This window comes from Pelophylax lessonae, assembly GCF_965119305.1.
Source record: "Pelophylax lessonae genome assembly, chromosome: 13".
Classification (NCBI taxonomy): domain Eukaryota; kingdom Metazoa; phylum Chordata; class Amphibia; order Anura; family Ranidae; genus Pelophylax; species Pelophylax lessonae.
In genome coordinates, this window is record NC_138780.1 from 127,674,646 (window position 1) to 127,696,379 (window position 21,734).

General features: G+C 44.4%; 1 protein-coding gene across 1 annotated transcript in view; it reads right to left on the reverse strand.

The window, feature by feature from the left end:
* Positions 1-5,036, reverse strand: part of MAP3K9 (mitogen-activated protein kinase kinase kinase 9) — a 185,744-nt gene extending 180,708 nt beyond the window's left edge. The window contains exon 1 of the mRNA XM_082275587.1: positions 3,864-5,036. Coding sequence (XP_082131713.1) covers positions 3,864-4,350 — 487 coding nt within the window. The 5' untranslated portion in view covers positions 4,351-5,036. The remainder of the gene's footprint in view (positions 1-3,863) is intronic.
* Positions 5,037-21,734: the final 16,698 nt, after the last annotated feature.

Genomic DNA, 21,734 nt, shown 5'->3' on the forward strand with positions numbered 1-21,734 from the left:
TGTCCACGCTGCATCTCAATTCCTATGGACATACACCTGCTTAGGTCCGTATGAGTTGAGGGGCGTACTGCATTTTGCGCATGCACCACCGGCACCTAAACATTGTTATTTACATCTCTCTGAATGAGTCATTCACACAGCTGTGGACGCAGAGACCTGCGCTGAGTACACGGCTCATTGATGGGAAGATGTAAACATTAAAGTTGATTTAGACATGCGTCTAAATCTCCCTTTCCTTTGAAGCCCGATCCGTGTTTTGATCACACTTCAGAGGCTACAGACAGGTGCTGAGTAACGCCTCCTAACCACCTGTTTTAACCCCTACTTTTTACAATAAACTCGCAGAAACCGCATGCATTGCACAGCATAAGGAAGGAGTGGGTCTAAATGAAGCCTAAAGCTGGATACACACTATACAACTTTTGTTGTTCAATTTCCTTTAGATTTACCTTCAACTATGTAGCACAAGGGCCTGTCTGATTGCATACAAATTAAAAAGTGTTTAGGTTTGCCCTTACATTACATAGTTTAGGTAAATCTAAAAGGAAAGTTGTACAAGAAAATTGTATAAAAGTTGTATAGTATGTAGCCAGCTTAATAGTTTGTAGTGAGCTGTGTCAGCGCATGTGCAGAGTGACTTCAGCAATTAAAACGACACAGCGGACAGCACAAGGTTTGCTTACATTTCAAACATGGCAGTGGCCATTCATATGGTCCATTCATACTGTAGACATTTGCACAGATGGAAAATGTTCATAGGTGTATAAATGACAGCTATTGCATGCCTGTGTACATCGCCATGTGGGGGAAACAAAAAGCATAGTCTAAGCACAATGAGAGTAATGGGCCATACACACTATACAATTTTCTTTAGATTTTTTCCTTCAGACTTCCCAAAACTATATAATATGAGGTCAAACCTAAACACTTTTAATTTTTATGCAATCAGGCAGGCCCTTGCACTACATAGAAAAGGTAAATCTAAAGGAAATCTGACAACAAAAGTTGTATAGTGTGTATCCAGCTTTAGAATGCCAGTGCTGCCTCCACTGCAGCCAATCTTATCTCTTTTGCAGAGTTGCAGCCACCACTACGATCTTCGGCAGCCAATATTTTTGGGTGTGTCAGATAAATGCATTTTCATACTATGTAGTTTGGCTGCTACATCTCAAGTGTGACCCAGCAGCTCTGCAGAGACCAAGGCTGGAACCACAGCACTCAGCAGGAAGAGGCAAATATACCCAGAAGTATTGGATGTTGAAGATTCTATTGGTTACACTAGGTCTGCAAAATAGTGAGGATTGCTTGCAATAAAGGTGAACTAAGAAAAAATAATTACTTTTTTCCCCCTGCAACAAAGGCATCTAATTAAAAATAGTTTATCTACTACAAATAAAAATGGTTCTAAAGTTAAAACCTTTTTTTTACCCTAAAGCCGAGCTCAAACCAAAAGGGGAAGCTCTGCTTGTTTGCACCCTCCCCCTCCCTCCACTGCCACATTTGGTACTTTTTGGGGGGGGGGGGCTCCCACTTTCAGCTCAGTTCGATCCCCCCCTTCCATCTTCTGGGACACATCACAGGTCCCAGAACACTACGGGACCATTCACAAGGTGCAGCGTGGCCTACGCATGCGCAGTAGCAATCCAGCTGTGAAGCCTCAAGGCTTCATTTCCTGTTTCCCTTACTAAAGATTCCGGCGCCTGCACCTGAAGCCGACTGAAGAATTGGTACGGGTGAGAGGACATCGCTGAATCCCTGGACAGGTAAGTGTCCTTCTACTAAAAGTCAGAAGCTACAGCATTTGTAGCTGCAGACATTTTTTGGGAGGGGAACCTGGAGCTTCACTTTAATGCATTCCTTGCATTAGGACTGGTTCACACCACGAATCACACAGAAAAGCACTCTGCATTTCTGTGCAATTCACATGTGATCTAGGTGTGATTTCAGCCCCGGTTCACACTAGAAGGCAGTGCAGGAAACCCGCAATTCATGCGCATTTGCCAAACTGCATTCAAATTACACTATTGCACTGCCTTTGCGATTTGTAGTGGATGTCAGTGCAAAGTTTACATCATCCCAGACGCGAGTCTCAAGTGCAGTGTGGTTGCCTGTACTAGATCACATGGTAAAAAACTACCAATACAATCCAGTTGCAGTGAATTTCTAAAATTGGTACATGCACTACTTTTGATGTGATGCGGTGCGATTTGAGCACATTCAAAATAAATGAATGGGCTCAAATTGCACAGGGCTGAAATCGCATGTGAATTGCACAAGAACATGGTGAAATTCAAAGCGTAGACCAGGGCTATGTAGCAAAAGTAGTGCATGCACTACTTTACAAAGCGCAGAGCAAACGGATCACATGGTACCTTTGTACCATGTGATCCGATGGAGGCAAACACACTGCGTTTGCAACCTGCATTGCACTAACACCCGCTGCAGATCACAAGTGCAGTGCATTTTGAATGTGGTGTGGGAAAAGGTACATGGAACTCAGGTTTCCTGCACTGCATTCTGGTGTGAACTGGTTAAAGCGGTGTTTATTAAAAAAAAAAGTCAGCAGCTACAAAAAGTGTAGCTGCCGACTTAACACACAACTCACCTGTCCCACGATCCTGCGATGCGGCCGCCTGAACCCTCGGTTCTCTCCCGCCCCATTCCCTGGCACCACAAGTATGGGCATCCAGCTGTGCCAACTTGCGGCTTCACAGCCGGGTGCGCACGTGAGAGTTGCGCTGGGTCTCCTCAATGGCCGAGCAATCTAGTGGGACGTCTGACCTGTCCCAGAAGACTGCAGTTAGGGAGGGGGGAGAAGAGAACTTCTGCTTGAGTCGACTAGGCGGCCCGAGCAAAAGTGGGAGCTGGGTACCTGCCAAAATTAGGTACCCCCCCAAAGAAAATGACATGCCAAATGTGGCACGTAAGGGGGTGAGGAGTCCTTAAAGTGAAACTTCCACTTTTGGGTGAAACTCCGCTTTAGGGAAAAGAAAAAAAAAAAAAAGTCCCACCCCTTGGTGCTTACCCGAGTCCTCGCTTGATCCAGAGCTGTGCCTTTCTGCAGCACTGCTCCTCTCACTTCCTGGTCTCACAGGAGGCTTTGATAGCAGGCTGCTACTGCTGTCAGTCAAATCCTGTAAGGAGGGAGCAGGGGCGAGGCCAAGCTGCTCTGTATGTGTTTATGGAGGCACACAGCCCGGCTGGAGAGCACGCCTGCACAGGTGCATCCTCAGCACATGGTTTGTTGAGGAGGCACTCGCAGGAAAGGTTCAGACAATATGAACCTCATACCAGCAAATGATGACAGACTTACCTGCAGACGGAACCCTCCAGCGTAGGGCTGTCATGGCTCCCTGGCGCTTCCATCTTCAACCGGGCATCCTTGCGTGTTCGCGGGCTCCAGCTGTATGAATGGGCAGGGCCACAATGACGTCACTCCAGTGCTTGCACGTGGGGGACCCGGCCCTGAGCTCTGAAGGTACAGCACGGTTATGCCATTCCTTGAGGGCACAAGTGCCAATGAGCAGTGCAAGTTTAAGTGATAATCACTGTAACTACAGGTAAGCTTGATTATAGGCTTGCCTGTAGGTACAAGTTAAAAGTGGACTTTTTCTTCCACTTAAATAGAAATTGCCTTTATAAACACTTGAATCGAGTCGCATCAAGGAGGAGTACACCACACTGTGATAATAAAACAATGTGCGCTCTAAAATTATGTATGTTATTAGAAGCATTACTATTGGTATTTTTCAGGACTACCTGAACATCCTATAACACCTTTCCCCACATCAAGAATCAATATTTACCATACACAAATAATAGGACAGAATACTGCAAGCACCAAGGATGTCAGGCTCTCTTACATTGCAGGGCAGAGGCTGGGCAGCAAGGTAATTCTTCCACTCGCTTCCCCTGAAGTTTGCTGGAGAAGCTCTCCGTCCTGGTCACATAGTTGCTGGGGAAGATGCCAACTCTGTCCTGAATCTTCCCCGTCCACCAACCCTCATCGCCGGAGACACGCGAGTCCTTGGAGAGCACCTTGACAATGTCCCCCAGCCGCAGGGTCAGCTCATCCTCAGCGGAGGCCTCGTAATCAAACACAGCAGTCCAGTACAACTGATTGGACAGAGAGGGCGAGGGCTGAAGGACCCCGGCACCCTCTCCGCCACCGCCATCGTACTCCTCCAAAAATTCCTGTCTAGTGGGCGTGCTCCCTCGGTCATCCTGATCCTCGTCGTCTTCTGAAACCAACGGGGCCGGTAAGACGGACGCATTGGCCGCTCCTCTGGTCGCTCCGAAGGGGGCTTTGCTAGTGCCAGGCAGGGAGAGCAGAGATCTGAGGGGCTCCATTGAAGCGATCCATAGGGGAGAATGGGTGTATGGTGCCCGGTGCCCATGCACTACACTTCATGGGTGGGTGAGGGAGGGAGAGACGTTGTGGAGGTGTCCCGAGTCCGCTCCCATACACAAAGTCACCCCTATGGGTGGGATACCTCCCAGAGTACACCACCGTCCAGGGCCATTAACACCGGTGCCATGGCATAGCGGCACGGACCGCCCTCCACGCCACACCTGGAATCCTTGATAAAAAGTTCACCAACTAATATTTCCAGTCAGGAAAGCTGCAGGGAAGTTGTCACCCCCAATGGTGGCCTTCCATGTGACCCCTCAGACCTGAGGGAGGGACAGGTTGGATTACAAGGAGCTTATTACATCCACCATGACACCAGCTAAACAAAAGGCTGCAGGGAGAGCAGGGGGTGCAGGCCAGCATGGACAGTCAGGGCCTGAGGATGGGGGTGACGAGGGGCTTCACATGCACACTGCTCCCCACAAAGCACAACTTGCACGATACGGCCCTCTACCGACACACCTCCAGCCTGCTCCGGCCTTCACCGGCTCCCTTCACTCACAGGTAACGAGAAGCTGACCCGCAGCAACCCCCGTTCCCCTCTCTCTTCGTCGCCCGCACCCATCCGCCCGGCACCCGTCTCCTTCTTGTCAAGAGGGGTGGGGGGAAGGAAGCTCGCAGTCGGCCGCCGCTCCTCTCCGTAATTGGCTGACTCCGCTGTCCGTCAATTCGGCTTTACGTTTCTATTGGTCGCCGGGCTAGCTTGTAACACATTCGGCTTCAGCCTATTGTTGACGCCTCCTGCATGAAACCTGCTGACCGCTCGGCTCTTTTTTTAAAGCAAACTTTAATAGTGTGTCAGTGCCAATACAAAGTACAGAGAGGGGCTGCCAGTGAGGAACGCCCACCTCAGGCAGAGGGAGAACAGGTAGCTGCTGGAGGATCCCATTCTAACAATTATAGCAGAACTCAAAGCAGACATTTGTTTTTGTCATTTTGGAAAAAGTAAGAGAGAGATATCACCTCAGTTTTATGTCATCTGTGGGGAGATTTCTATTCATTTCCCACCCCAAACCCACAGCAGGAAGTGAGAAGAAATCAATTCAAAGTGATTAACCACTTGAAGACCAGGCATTTTCTGACACTTTTTCTTTACATGCAAAAATCTGTTTTTTTTTGTTTTTGTTTTTTTTTGCTAGAAAATGAGTTAGAACCCCAAATGTTACATATTTTTTTTAACCACTTCTGGACCGGAAGATTTCCCCCCTTAATGACCTGGCCATGTTTGCGATTCGGCACTCCGTTAATTTAGCGGACAATTGAGCGGTCGTGCAATGCTGCACCCAAATTTGCGCTATAAACAAAAAAAAGCGACAATTTTGAAAAAAAAAATATATATATTTCACATTCTGCTATATAACATTTTAAAAAAAAATGTAAAAATCGAATTTTTGTCATCAGTTTAGGCCAATTTGTATTCTGCTACATATTTTTGAAAAAAAAAAATCCCAATAATATTGACTGGTTTGCGCAAAATTTATCGCGTCTACAAACTAGGGGAAAGATTTTTAATTTTTATTTATTTTAACTAGTAATGGCAGTGATCAGTGATTTTTAGCGGGACTGCGACATTGCGACGGACAGATCGGACCCCTAACTGACATTTTTGACACTACTACAGTAATCAGTGCTAAAAATATGCACTGTTATAGTACTAATTGGCAGGGAAGGGGTTAAGACCAGGGGCGATCAAAGGGTTAAATGTATGCCTGGGAGGTGTTTTCTAACTGTGTGGGGGATGGGCTTATGGAATCAACACAGGGACCTGTGTTCCTAAATAGGAGGATCACAGGATCCCTGTGTTGATTGCTGACAGAACAGTGGTCTGCTGTGTTTACAAGTATGGGTATGTCGTTTAGCGGGAACCTGCCGACCTGCCGCCATATATCTGCGGCAGCTGATCAGCAAGTGGTTAATTGCTCATTTAGGTCTATGGCGCCAGGAAAAGCAGTTTTACTTACCTGATTCCTCATCATTGCCTCCACAGCCCCCAGTGATCAGTGTTTATACTAAAAGTATTTCGTAAGTGAAATTCGTATATACAAACAAAAGCGAAATGCTACAAAATATAAGTAATGAGTATCAAGCAAATGTGTCCAAATATAGTCTCTCACAGGAAACACTGTATCTTCTTTGATGAAAAACAAAGCCCAGAACAGAGCTTGTGTTTTTCAAGGCAAACTCATCAGAGGTGAATGACCTTAGGGTCCTTTCACACGGTGCGGTCCGTTCTCTGCTCAGCGGGGTATGGATCCGCCGATCCCCGCTGAGCAGGCGGATGGCAGCTCCGTCTCCGCTCTGTGTGCAGAGATGGAGCTGTCAGATCCCCGCTGCTCTCTATGGGGGAATCAGATGAGACCGCCTGTCCGCTCTCATCCGATCCGATCCGCTGGACGGATGGAAAATAGGGTTTCCATCCATCCGGATTTCACTAATAGGATCGGAAGCGGATAGCAGCGGGTGTCAGCGGAGATGTCTCAGCTGACATCCGCTGCCCCATAGGGATGCATGGAGCATCCGATCAGATCCGCCTGAAAAAACTGACAGGCAGGTCTGATCAGATTGTTCGTGTGAAAGGACCCTTATTCAGTATTCAGGTTTTAAAGAAGAACTCCAGCTCCCCCCCAAAAACAACAGATGTATTTTGCATGTAAATGGATCACAACCCCCCTGTCAGTGTGTAATGTACCTCCTTTAACTGTATACAGCAGATTTCTGTGTCTGTGATGTCACTCCTCCTTCTGGCTGAATTTGAAAATTCGCTGACTTCCTGTTTCCAGTCCTGATACTACATGTCCCATGATCCTTTGAGCCTCTGTAGTTTCAGGGTGGGCTATAGGAGTCACATGTACCAGTTCTGGGAGTTGATGTGGGTGGGTCTTAGGGTTACTTAGGGCGTTTCTGGGCCTTCATGCGGGTTGTGAAAGTTGTAAATGTGTCGTACCTCCTACTGCGTCATTGCTGTCTTCCAGCATGCCAAAGAATAATGGCTCTCTGCAAGACTACAGAGGGAGGGCTATGGGAGGGTATTATGAAGGGATTTCCTTCATATATAAATGAATTACTTCACAGAGAGCAGGGCTCTGGGATGACGGGTCAGAATCTGAGGGGTAGGACTCTGCCTGTTCACACTGGTTGGCATATTTAACTGGGCAGGGTTGAATTCTAATTGTGATCCATTTAATCCTACCCAGCAGCAGCACATCTAGCTTTCAGAACAGGCTGTATATGAATGGGTTTCCTTCTTGAATAATGCAGTGATCTGTAAGGCGGGACTTGGGAGGTTTGGACTCGTCCTGTAGGTGTGTCTGGGTGGGACTGAATACTAATTAGGATGAATACAATCCCACCCACCCATAACTGTGAAGGAAGTTACATCATTTGCAGAGTCTGAAAGACTACAAAGGGGAGTGTACAGATTCCAGCTGCTGCATGCAGGAAGTGGATGTAGAAGAAACAGAGTCTATCAGAAGGATATACAGAGTGTCACATGATACAAAACCACAACTAAACCCAAAATACAGTATTAGGAGATCTGCAGACAACAGAGCAACATGGTACAGAGGTATGATCTATGCTAGGACTGATCATTCCTTTCATTTCTAGTGAAAAGAAAGGTGGAATTTAGCTTTTAGGCCTGACGCCAGGAAAAAGCAGCTGTAATAATGTGCTTTTGGAAGCGTTTTATATTGGCGTTAATGCATGTTTTTGCCACATTTAGCAATGTTAGCTTTTGGCAGCCTTTCTCTGCCCTCTTCTATTTTCAACCTCAAATCCAACTACTACCGGGAAAATTACAGGAATAATAATACCAAATGATCCTTGGGTTTGCTTATTTCAAAAAACAACAATGTCTTTAAAAAATATAAAATGACTCTGGCATGCCCAGAAGCTGTTTAGCAGTGAATGCCGCGCCTGCCCCGAAAGTGACGAGCGGGGCCGGTGCAGGCGCATTGATTCCTGGGAGCGATGACGTTCAGCTCCCAGGAATCATCGCAAACCGGAAGTGACGGCACGGGCCGCGGCCGCAGAGGGAGTAAGTGGAAAGAAGGTGAGTATATTTTCTTCTATAATAAGGTAAGTGACCAAAAAAAAAAATCGCCAGTATCCATTTCTTTTTTATAGGTTCCCCTTAGCAAGCGGATGGCCCAAAACCGATTTTATCGATTTTGAGGCCGGAGCTCCGCTTTAAAGTGTTCAACTTGAAAACCAAGAAGGGGTACACTCACATCTTATGATGCCACCAACTGCACTGTGTAAAAGAGCACCAGTCACTGACAACCACTACCTGTACTGGATCATTTTAGTCTCCGGCGTTTGCTCAGCCAGCAAGTGATCCTGTCAGTACATGCTCAGGACACCTCCTGACATGTATCGTCCCAAGGACACAACCAGGAACATTTCTGCAAAGAGACAATCAGTACCATACTGACACAACCAGAAATGTGTCCACAAAGCCACAGTCAGAAAAAGTTGCAGTGAGGCTTCAAGAAGTTATTCTTTAAGCATCTCTGTCACCCATAGAAGAGGAGACTGCAACCCTCAATTCACAGATAATCTATAAAAATGCAAGCAAGAATAAACTTCTATAAAGTATACAAAAATGTTACTGTTAGGTGTTGATTACTGATACACATTTGATCTAAATTAAAGCAAACCTGTACTTGTCACGCTAGGCAAACTGTAACATTGCTTTTACAGGAGGGAGCACAAGCAGCCAGTACATATATTATCTGTGCTCCCCTCCTGCTTAAACTGCTGCCAGACTACTTAAAGCGGAGTTCCACCCAAAAGTGGAACTTCCGCTTTAGGTAGTCCTAACCCCCTGACATGCCACATTTGGCATGTCATTTTTTTTGTGGGGGGGGAGTGGGTACCTAATTTTGACAGGTACCCGCTCCCACTTCCGCTCGGAGCGCGGCGGCGCCCTGAGCGGAAGTTCTCCTCTCCCCCTCCCTCCCTGCAATCTTCTGGGACATGTCAGAGGTCCCAGAAGATTGCTGACCAATCAAGACGCGCAGCTCGCGCATGCGCAGTGCGTACCCGGCTGTGAAGCCTCAAATTGTCACAGCCGGGTGCCCACACCAGTGATGACGGCGCCGCCGAGACCAGAGGGAGAGAAGCGAGGCTTCGGGCGGCCGCATCGCTGGACCGTGGGACAGGTGAGTGTGTGTTTATTAAAAGTCAGCAGATACAATTTTTGTAGCTGCTGACTTTTAATAAACACAGAAAAGGCTGGAACTCCGCTTTAAAGTGGAAGTAAACCTTCCTATGGTTTTCAGCTAAGGAAGCTGCCATCTTGGCCTGGTAATATCTCAACTGCCATGGTGCTGCACATGTGATCAGTAATGACACCAGCCATTGGATGGTTTGACAGTTTAGTTGACAACACAAGCAAATGCGACAGGGAAGAGTGGGATACTCCAAATTGAATCATTCACAATGAATGAGGACTCTTATCTGGAGGTGCAGCCAGGCTGTAGATTCACCTTGCCACTAGATGAATTTAGATCAAGTCTCTGTTCAGACGACTTAGTTAGATAGATTATCTTCAGGATACCTGCCTAGTATCCTCTTTCACTCCACAGACTGACACCTGTCCTCTGTATATCCACTGTGGTGGCCCCTCTCAGGTCAGGCCCCTAGAAACGATCCTCTGTACTCACGATACTGTTTTTCGAGGGTTTCCAATGTCTCTACCCCTCCAGTCAGTTCTCCTGGACCTTTGGGTTCAGTTCCTTTCCTCTGGTCCCCAGGCCGACTGCCTGTGGCCTTGTGCCACTGCTACAGAGGAGGAGGCAGCCGCCGCCCTCCCCCTGGGACTTTGCTCACCAGCCAAAGACCCCGCAGCACATGTGCTCCTGTCCTTTATACAGTATCCCATGATGCACCAAGACAGCAAGTCTCTACCAATCACTGGGGCTGTATCAAGGCCTGTGTATTCATTGGTCAGGTTTCCTCCCACTGTCCAACATGCCTCTCTATTGGACCAGTGTGAAAACACTATCTAGACTCAATGAATCACACACTGAGCAGACCTAACTCACAGATCCTGCTCTTTGGTAGGCAGAAAGCAATATAGATTTGCTTGCTGCTCCTCTGATAGGCAGACAGAGCCAAAAATTATACTCTCTCACTAGTACCTACCTAGGAGAGTGCTACATACATATACCCCAGTCGGGAAAATTCTGAGCAATAAGGTCCATGCATGTTGTATGAGATGTATGAGATGTATGAGACTTTTTAGTAAATGTAAAATGTCTGTTACACTTTTTAAAGAATTAATTTTGTAATAAACTTTCTATATTTTTAATCATTATTTTGGCCTATTCCTTTAAAGTCCCGCCATATCAATGGGTTTTTATTTCTTTGAATCAAATGAGGGATGTGGCACCTATGCCAACTTAATAGTTTGTCTATGGTTCAGACCTGTCCAGTTATGACAAGCCAAGGTGTAGCGCACAAAATGTTGTTTTTTTTTTTTTTTTTTAGGATTGTCAGGCAATCTGCATTTTCTACAACTTATTATCCTAACAAGTGTTAATTCTTTTTTTCAACACAGACACATTCTAAAAGTAAAACTACCACATTGTGCCATTAAAGAAAATAGGTTTATTTGTGAAAAAGAAAAACTCAGGTAAGCACTATGCAGCTAAGAACATATAGTAAAGAGTTTTCCTATAAATGTAATTACAGGAAAGCAAATTCTCAAACAACATAAGAAGAACATTGAATAGATGAGGTCCTCATAGCTCTAAGCTAAGTAATACAACTATGAATGTATGGCTCTTCCTTTTTATCTCAGCATTTCCCAGCAATGTAAGGCCCCTTTCATACTTATGCAACCTAAAAGTCTGCAATTTTTTTGCTGCAATTTTGCTGCAATTTTGACTTGACTTGAAGCAATGCCTATATCTATGGACCTCAAAACGCATTAAAATCAGCCCAAAGTAGTGCAGGGACTAGTTTGAAGTCGTTGCGACTTGAAGTCATACAGATATGAACGATACTCATTGGAAATCGTGGAGCACGACTTGTCATGCGACTTTGCAGTCCCAAGTCGCATGACAAGTCGCACAAGTATGAAAGGAACCTAAATCTGATTCAGAAACAAATAAACACAAACTTCTTGCTCCCATTAACCAACTTTCAAAAGTGTTTTATATGACATTTATGAGGATGCCTGGGTGTGCACAGAGCCAGCAAAACTGTGGTTTAGAAGGAGATCAGCTGATTTGCATATAAGAATCTGTCTTAGCTTAGGAAATAGCAAAAATATTTGTAAAAAAATATTTAAAGTTCCAACTGTTTTGACATGGGATGAGCTTCGGGTTCACGTTCTACCCAAGTCCAGCCTGTTCATGGTCATTTAAAAGTGGTAGTGTGGCGTGTCAACATCATTGGGTCGTGGGAAATGTCAACGGGCCAGTGGGTTGTTGTGATTGAAGATGGATTTACATAGCAGGAAGACCTGTTTGCAGTTGGATTTACATCAGAGCACATTATCTGTGGTTTTTTTTATTTTTATTTTTTGCCACGATGTGGGGTTTTTACCATTTCACTGTTTTGCCACGATGTGGGGTTTTTACCATTTCACTTTTATGCCACGATGTGGGGTTTTTACCGATTCACTGTTTTGCCATGATGTGGAGTTTTTACCGATTCACTGTTTTGCCATGATGTGAGGTTTTTACCGTTTCACTGTTTTGCCACGATGTGGGGTTTTTACCGTTTCACTGTTTAGCCACGATGTGGGGTTTTTACAGTTTCACTGTTTTGCCACGATGTGGGGTTTTTACCATTTCACTGTTTAGCCACGATGTGGGGTTTTTACCGTTTCACTGTTTTGCCATGATGTGGGGTTTCTACAGTTTCACTGTTTAGCCATGATGTGGGGTTTTTACTGTTTCACTGTTTAGCCACGATGTGGGGTTTTTACCGTTTCACTGTTTTGCCACGATGTGGGGTTTTTACAGTTTCACTGTTTTGCCACGATGTGGAGTTTTTACCGTTTCACTGTTTTGCCAAGATGGGGGGTATTATAAGAATCCGTCTTAGCTTAGGAAATAGCAAAAATATTTGTTAAAAAATATTTAAAGTTCCAACTGTTTTGACATGGGATGAGCTTCGGGTTCACGTTCTACCCAAGTCCAGCCTGTTCGTGGTCATTTAAAAGTGGTAGTGTGGTGTGTTAACATCATTGGGTGGTGGGAAATGTCAACGGGCCAGTGGGTTGTTGTGATTGAAGATGGATTTACATAGCAGGAAGACCTGTTTGCAGTTGGATTTACATCAGAGCACATTATCTGTGTTTTTTTTTATTTTTATTTTTTGCAACGATGTGGGGTTTTTACCATTTCACTTTTATGCCACGATGTGGGGTTTTTACCGATTCACTGTTTTGCCATGATGTGGGGTTTTTACCGATTCACTGTTTTGCCATGATGTGAGGTTTTTACCGTTTCACTGTTTTGCCACGATGTGGGTTTTTTACCGTTTCACTGTTTAGCCACGATGTGGGGTTTTATACAGTTTCACTGTTTTGCCACGATGTGGGGTTTTTACCATTTCACTGTTTTGCCACGATGTGGGGTTTTTACCGTTTCACTGTTTTGCCATGATGTGGGGTTTCTACAGTTTCACTGTTTAGCCACGATGTGGGGTTTTTACTGTTTCACTGTTTAGCCACGATGTGGGGTTTTTACCGTTTCACTGTTTTGCCACGATGTGGGGTTTTTACCGTTTCACTGTTTTGCCACGATGTGGAGTTTTTACCGTTTCACTGTTTTGCCAAGATGGGGGGTATTATAAGAATCCGTCTTAGCTTAGGAAATAGCAAAAATATTTGTTAAAAAATATTTAAAGTTCCAACTGTTTTGACATGGGATGAGCTTCGGGTTCACGTTCTACCCAAGTCCAGCCTGTTCGTGGTCATTTAAAAGTGGTAGTGTGGTGTGTTAACATCATTGGGTGGTGGGAAATGTCAACGGGCCAGTGGGTTGTTGTGATTGAAGATGGATTTACATAGCAGGAAGACCTGTTTGCAGTTGGATTTACATCAGAGCACATTATCTGTGTTTTTTTTTATTTTTATTTTTTGCCACGATGTGGGGTTTTTACCATTTCACTGTTTTGCCACGATGTGGGGTTTTTACCATTTCACTTTTATGCCACGATGTGGGGTTTTTACCGATTCACTGTTTTGCCATGATGTGGGGTTTTTACCGATTCACTGTTTTGCCATGATGTGAGGTTTTTACCGTTTCACTGTTTTGCCACGATGTGGGGTTTTTACCGTTTCACTGTTTAGCCACGATGTGGGGTTTTTACAGTTTCACTGTTTTGCCACGATGTGGGGTTTTTACCGTTTCACTGTTTAGCCACGATGTGGGGTTTTTACCGTTTCACTGTTTAGCCACGATGTGGGGTTTTATACAGTTTCACTGTTTTGCCACGATGTGGGGTTTTTACCATTTCACTGTTTAGCCACGATGTGGGGTTTTTACCGTTTCACTGTTTTGCCATGATGTGGGGTTTCTACAGTTTCACTGTTTAGCCACGATGTGGGGTTTTTACTGTTTCACTGTTTAGCCACGATGTGGGGTTTTTACCGTTTCACTGTTTTGCCACGATGTGGGGTTTTTACAGTTTCACTGTTTTGCCACGATGTGGAGTTTTTACCGTTTCACTGTTTTGCCACGATGGGGGGTATTATAAGAATCCGTCTTAGCTTAGGAAATAGCAAAAATATTTGTTAAAAAATATTTAAAGTTCCAACTGTCTTGACATGGGATGAGCTTTGGGTTCACGTTCGACCCAAGTCCAGCCTGTTTGTGGTCATTTAGAAGTGATAGTGTGGCGTGTCAACATCATTGGGTGGTGGGAAATGTCAATGGGCAGTGGGTTGTTGTGATTGATGATGGATTTACATAGCAGGAAGACCTGTTTGCAGTTGGATTTACATCAGAACACATTATCTGTGTTTTTTTGAATTTTTTTTTTTTGCCACGATGTGGGGTTTTTACCGTTTCACTGTTTTGCCATGATGTGGGGTTTTTACCGTTTCACTGTTTTGCCATGATGTGGGGTTTTTTCAGTTTCACTGTTTTGCCACGATGTGGGCTTTTTACCGTTTCACTGTTTTGCCATGCTGTGGGGTTTTTACAGTTTCACTGTTTTGCCACGATGTGGGGTTTTTACCGTTTCACTGTTTAGCCACGATGTGGGCTTTTTACCGTTTCACTGTTTAGCCACGATGTGGGCTTTTTACCGTTTCACTGTTTTGCCACGATGTGGGCTTTCTACCGTTTCACTGTTTTGCCACGATGTGGGGTTTTTACCGTTTCACTGTTTTGCCACAATGTGGGGTTTTTACTGTTTCACTGTTTTGCCACAATGTGGGGTTTTTACTGTTTCACTGTTTTGCCACGATGTGGGCTTTTTACAGTTTCACTTTTTTGGGGAATAACAAGAGTTAAACGTATTTTCTACTAATTCCCTTGAGGGGTGGAGGATATCTCTGGGCCTCTTTATTATTATTCTTTCAGATTCCTATAGGTCCCCCTCACAAAACTCCACATCACTTTTTGGGATAGGATGTGGGGAAAGGCCCCTTTTCCCTCAACATAATAGTGACAGTATAGTAGGTTTAACAAAAAAATCCAGAATAAAACCAAGGCAGGACACAAATATTACTGTTAAACCATTAAACCATGGTAAATCATCAGGAAGGTCAGAACATGGGAATTTTGCTATCGGGGACAAGCATATGTAAATACATGGGTACCAGTGAGACTTGACTTTATTGAGAGGGCAACTTCTTTTATTTTGTAATGCAGTACATCAAATGAATTTCCTACACAGCTGATATCTGATTGGCTATCATGACTCCACTTCTACATATCCATTTCCCTCATGTTTATTAAATGTTCCTGCAGGGTCAGCTTTTTAATACATTCCTTTTTTTTTTTAGATGTATGTATATACATGATCTAATTTTATGTTGCCTGCAGGCCATAACAAATATGAGAATAATAATTGTAAATTTCTGCAAGCAGAGTCAGGGGAAAAATGATAACATGCTGACTATGATATGTTAGTTTTCAGCTTGGCTCATCTTGAAAACTGGATGGGTTCTTTAAGGCGTGGAAGTTTTTGGCACACAACTTTTCTGCATCAATAGGTTTTATTACAGGTCATACAGTTATGACTCCCTAAAAAAAGTATTACACTGGATCAGGGGTCTCCAAACTACACAAACAACTGGCCACTGCCCCCACCTATAACTGGCCTTCGCAGCAAGGAGCACATGGAAGGCAGTGCCGGGACAAGGTCATCGGGTGCCCAGGGCGAAGATGGCAAACTGTGCCCCCCCCCCACAGTGTAAAGAAAGAGTCAGTGTCATTTCAAAACAAGTAAATACTTAAAACAAATGAAATTAGGTTTCATTCAATAGAAACTGAGTTTTAATTATATGTATTTTTTTAGAGGCACTTATGCCCCGTACACACGTTCCGATAATCGTACGATAAAACTCGCTTTCGACCTGATCGTACGATAATCTGATCATTGGTACACAGCTTTCGTCAGCCGATCATGACAGTTGATCCAACAAAATCCGAAGGGACAAACAGGAAAACTTTTGTCGTACAATAGCCCCGCGAACGACAATCGTTTCATCAGTACACTATGCGTCCGCTAAAAATCGATCGACAAAGACCGCGCATGATCAGAAACACTAAAATAGCACGGAAAAAGCCTGGCTGCCATTGTTTTTGTTTTGCACCATCTGATACGTAGCTAAGCAACCAGGAAGTTTTTCCCGAATCGTACGACAAAAATCATATGTTTAGTACACATTGTTGAATTCGATGTTAGTATCATGCAACAAAATGCGAACGATAAGTCGTCCGATTATCTGAACGTGTGTACGGGGCATAAGAGTGCTTTGAAAAATGAATGCAGCAAATGTGGGGTGGGGGGAGGGGCTTATTAACCACTTGAGCTCTGAAAGATTTTACCCCCTTCCTGACCAGTCCATTCTTTGCTAATTAGAACTGCATTACTTTAACTGGTATTTGCGCGGTCATGCAACTCTGTACACAAACAAATTTTATACAATTTTTCCCACACAAATAAAGTTTTCTTTTGGTGTCTATTTGCACACCACTGTTTTGTTTTGCTTTTTTTTAGCTTTTATTGTATGAACAAAAAAAAAAACTAAAATTTTGAAAAAAAAAATGTTTTACTTTCTGCTATAAAACATCCAATAAGAACAAAATGTTTTTCTGCTGTCTTTGGTGAAAAAAAAAAAAAAAGTGTATATCAATTGGTTTGTGTGAGCGCTATAGTAACTACAAACAATGGGATATATACAGGATTTTTTTTTTTACTTATACTAGTAATGGCGGAGATTAGCAACCTATAGTGGGACTGTGATAGTAACACTAACTTACACTTTGTGGGAACTGACTAACTGCCACTGACATCACCAGCGACACTAATACAGTGATCAGTGATAATATTATACATATAATAAATATGTTATATATGTCACTGTACTAATGACACTGGCTGGGAAGGGATTAACATCTAGGGGCAATCAAGGGGTTAATTGTGTGCCTAACAATGTGTGCTGCTTTTCACTACTGATCAATTTGTTTATTTTCCCTGCTTTGCAGGGAAAACAAAAAAAAAGTGATTATTCCCTCTGTAAAGAGCCCTGTATTGATTGGGCTGTGATGTGACACAGCTGGTTAGCAGGTCCTGGAGATGAATTATTGGTTGGGATCTGCTGACAGACTCCCGCTGTGTCAAATCACAGGGGGGTAGGTGGGTGGGGGCATGTGTCCGAAATCCTGAAACAGGCAGTGACGTACGGGTACGAAACAGTGCCTTTAACTGCCACCGGTTCTATCATATTACAGCCACCCATCAGATTGTGTAATGGAAGTGACATTCCGACCAAAAAATGCTTACTGTGCATGCGCTATGTGTTCCAACATGTGTTCCATGCCGCTATGCGTTCCAAACACTTCATTATCTGACGGGTAGCGGTAATCTGATAGACCCAAGCAGACATCTTACTACACCCAACTATATCTTAGATTTCAGAGTAATTTTAGCAATAAAGTGAGCGTATATAAATAAATATAGTGTATTGATATCTAGGATGATGTTTAATTTTGAAAGCATTAAGGTTTAATGCTGAGCAGTGCGGGGTGCACCTTTATGGTCTCCGCCACCTTCCTACTGTTGTCGTCCAGCTTCTTTTAAAACGCAACATCAAAACAGCATCACAGATATCAATATAATATATTATTTACATACGCTCACTTTATTGCTAAAATGACTTTGAAATTCAAGACATAGTTGGGTGTAATAAGATGTCTGCATGGGTTTTCTATCAGAATACCGCTACCCATCATGGAACGCATGTTGGAACGCATAGCGCATGCGCAGTAAGTGTTTTTTGTCAGAACGTCACTTCCATTACACAATCTGATGGGATAATGTATTGCCGCTGACCACTGATGCATAAGTAGTACATTAACCCTCTCATGCTGCATATTACAAATACCATTTTCAATTAACCCCCCCCCCCCCCAAATCCAAACAGTTAAATTAATCTGCAGATGGCAATCTGCTTAATTGCTGTGTGATACACATGCTTCCTCTTCTTCTAGATCGCACTTGTAGATCCCAGCTCCGACAGGCAGAAGCAAGCTATGCTCCTCCCCGCCTCTGGCAAGCCTCTCAGTGACCTCACACCGGACGGGGACTAGGAAGCGCCTGTCAGGCAGAGATACTTTGCTGATCTGTGCCTGACAGGGAAGTGAAGGGCTGGTCCATCCTAGGATTGTGCAAGGTGCAGGAGCGCACTCGGCACATCATTGTAGCTATGAAGAGGTAGCACAGCCAGTGTACTTGCCCAGCCAGATTGTAGCAGAACACTTCCGCCACTTCACCTGTGGCTGCGCCCCCTTCCTCCAGTAATATGCTCGGCCCAGGGCATCCGTCCCTTCCACCCCCCTTGTACCGGTCCTGATGGGCAATGCTTTTCAAAAAAAAAAAAAACAAAGAAAATTCCCAGCTCACCAACCAGCCTGCAACCAACAGAATTCTCCTGTCTAAAAACAGGGGTTTAATTAGCACACATTTGCAAAAACTTGCCTAAGCTGCAGAGCCACTGCACAGCACCCAAGTATTATCTGCAGTTCTAACTCTGTTAACAACTGGCCACTGCCCCCACTTATAATTGGTCTTCGAAGGACAGTTATAGGCAGGGGCAGTGGCCAGTTGTTTGTACGGATGTAATACTGGTGAGAGGACGCACTGGACTCCTTTGCTGCCATTGTGCTATTTGCTTGGTGTCCCCTGTGCCTTTAAGAAGGGATGGGCTCCCTCCAGGCTCACCTACCCTCTATCTGTCCATTAGAATGCATGTGCTTCTACTATGAAGGCTCTTATACATTTACAGAGTTAGGACTGCAGATTATAGTGGGGTGCCTTGGAGTGGCTCTGCAGCTTATGCATGTATTTGCAGATGTGTGCTAACTAAACCCCTGTTTTTCATTCAAACTGTTAGGCAGGAGAATTCAGTTGGTTGCAGGCTGTCTGGTGAGTTAAGCTGAATATAGGACCTGGGGTTCTGAGTGGAACCTGTCCTGGTAAACCGCTGTATGGTCTTGGCCACCATGCTGCAGCTCAGTTTCTGGGTCTTGGCAATCTTCCTTTAGCCTAGGCCAGTGATGGCGAACCTTGGCACCCCAGATGTTTTAGGACTACATTTCTCATTATGCTTAACTACACTGCAGAGTGCATGAGCATCATGGGAGATGTAGTTCCAAAAGATCTGGGGTGCCAAGGTTTGCCATCACAGTCCTAGGCCATCATTATGTAGAGCAACAATTATTTTTCAAATCCTCAGAGAGTTCTTTCCCATGAGGTGCCATGTTGAATTCCAGTGACCAGTATGAGAGAGTGAGGACAATAACACCAAATTTAACACACCTGCTCCCCATTCACACCGGAGACCTTGTACCACTAATAAGTCACATGACACCGGGAAGGGAAAGTGACTAATTGGCCCCAATTTGGACATTTTTCACTTAGGGGTATACTCCCTTTTGTTGCCATTGGTTTAGACATTAATGGCAATGGTGTGTTGAGTTATTTTAAACTGTTATACAAGCTGTACACTCACTACTTTACATTGTAGCAAAGTGTAGTTTCTTCAGTGTTGTCACATGAAAAGATAGAATAAAATATTTACAAAAATGTGAGGGGTGTACTCACTTTTGTGAGATACTGTATGTTTGGAAGTCGGCTTTGCACTGATTTGGACAGTGCCGTTGCAGGCAATAGGCTGCGATTTGGCATGCGATTTGACACACAAATGTGAACGGGGGCTTAGTCTGATGCCAATTGATGGCTGAAGGGATGTAACTGCAGTTCTAAGCATAAACACATTGAAACATAGGATCCTAAATTGTCACGGAGGTAAGGACTACGGAAAAACAAATGACAAAACTATTTCACAGCAAAAAAAAGGATTTAATGCTCAAAAAAAAAAAATCCACACTTATTTCTGTGAAACAAAAGTATGTGTGCTAATTGCATTCAGTCCTCTTTTTTTCAAGGTACAATTTGAAACCAGGAAACACAATGAAGTGCAGTTTGATGTTAATGCCTGCTGCATTCATTGGCCGACAGGAAATGTCCCATTGTTAACACACAAAAAATGCTTCCTATTGAAGAAGAATTGTGTAAAACCCCCACATGCCCTTCAACATTATAATCAGCTTGTGTATAATGCACACAGTAAAGGTATATTTTTCCCTTTTGTGTTTCATGCAAACACACATTTTCCTGCTTATAACCAACAAAGACACCCATGTCTGAGTTTCGGAAATTTCCTTAAAAGGTTATCACTATCAGACTGATTAAAGTGATTCTGAAGGCAGAAGTTTTTTTTTTATCTTAATGCGTTTTATACCCCCATACTTACCTGAGCCCCATCTTTATCCAGCAATGTTACACAAAAGCCTCAGTTGTCTGGAACTCTCCCTCCTGATTGGCTGTGACACAGCTGCTTGCACCATTGGCTCCCGCTGCTGTCAGTCAAAGTCAGTGAGGCAAATAAGAGAAAGGGGGCTGAGCTGAGCCACGGCTCCGCGTTTGAATGGACACACAGAGCAGCGGCTTGGCTCAGGTGCCTTGCTCTGGGGGCACTCAGCAGGAGGGAGGGGCCAGGAGTTTCGGCGAGGAGCTGCTCTGTGCAAAACCATTACACAGAGCAGGTAAGTATGACATGTTGGTATTTTTAACCAAAAAAAACCCTGAGATTTTAATATCACTTGAGGCTGGGTTCAGATTGCCACACGGAGCGGCTCACAGCAGGGGTCCAGTGCATCCCTGTTCTCTGTTTCAACTCAGATTTCAGTCTGAATTTTTGGCTGAATTTGGACCTGAAATGGACCAGAAGACGCACAGGACAATTAGCACCGGAGCCGCTCCGAAGATATGTGCCTTAAAGCGGAGTTACGGCCTTGGGGGTCAATTTGAGCTAAAAATACCCCCGGGACAGTCAGGGCTAGTGCATTCCATATTGGATAGCCTCTAAACTGTCCCGGGTCGCACTTACCTGTAAGAAGAAATACTTACCTTGAAAATTTCTTCTCCAGCGCTGCCATCTCAGGTGTGGGCAGCTGAAGCCGCAGCGTCCCTCTTCGTGTCCTCTTCCGTGTCCTCTTCGTGATGTCCCACAATGCACTGCACCGGCCCCGCTCGTCACTTCCGGTGAAGGCGCGGCATCCCTGCACAGTTCTGGGCATGCCCAGAAGCTGAAATAAGTGCGAAAGGTTGAACCGTCGCTACCTTACAGGTGGTGCTGAAAAAGATTTTACCCAGCAGACCATCCTTTGTGTACAGAAGAGCACCTACACTAAAAGATAAGGTGGTACACAGCGTGATAAATCCTCCAAGAACTTTTTAAAAACTATTTCTCTTCCCACAAGCATCAATGGTTTCTTCAGGTGCCGGAAATGTCTACCCTGTAGAAACAATAAAAGCCAACAGAGGAGGACTGATAAATTTAGGTCTCGCACCACGTGCATTGAATACAAAATAAGGGACACTATCACCTGTAATAGCACACATGTGACTTATGTCATTGAGTGCCCCTGTCACCTTCAGTATATCGGCAGAACCACCCGACCCCTATACGTAAGAATTAGGGAGCATATAAAAAATATCAAAAGGGTTTTGACAAACACAACCTCTCCAGACATTTTAAGGAAGTAAACTCAAAGGACCCCTCTGG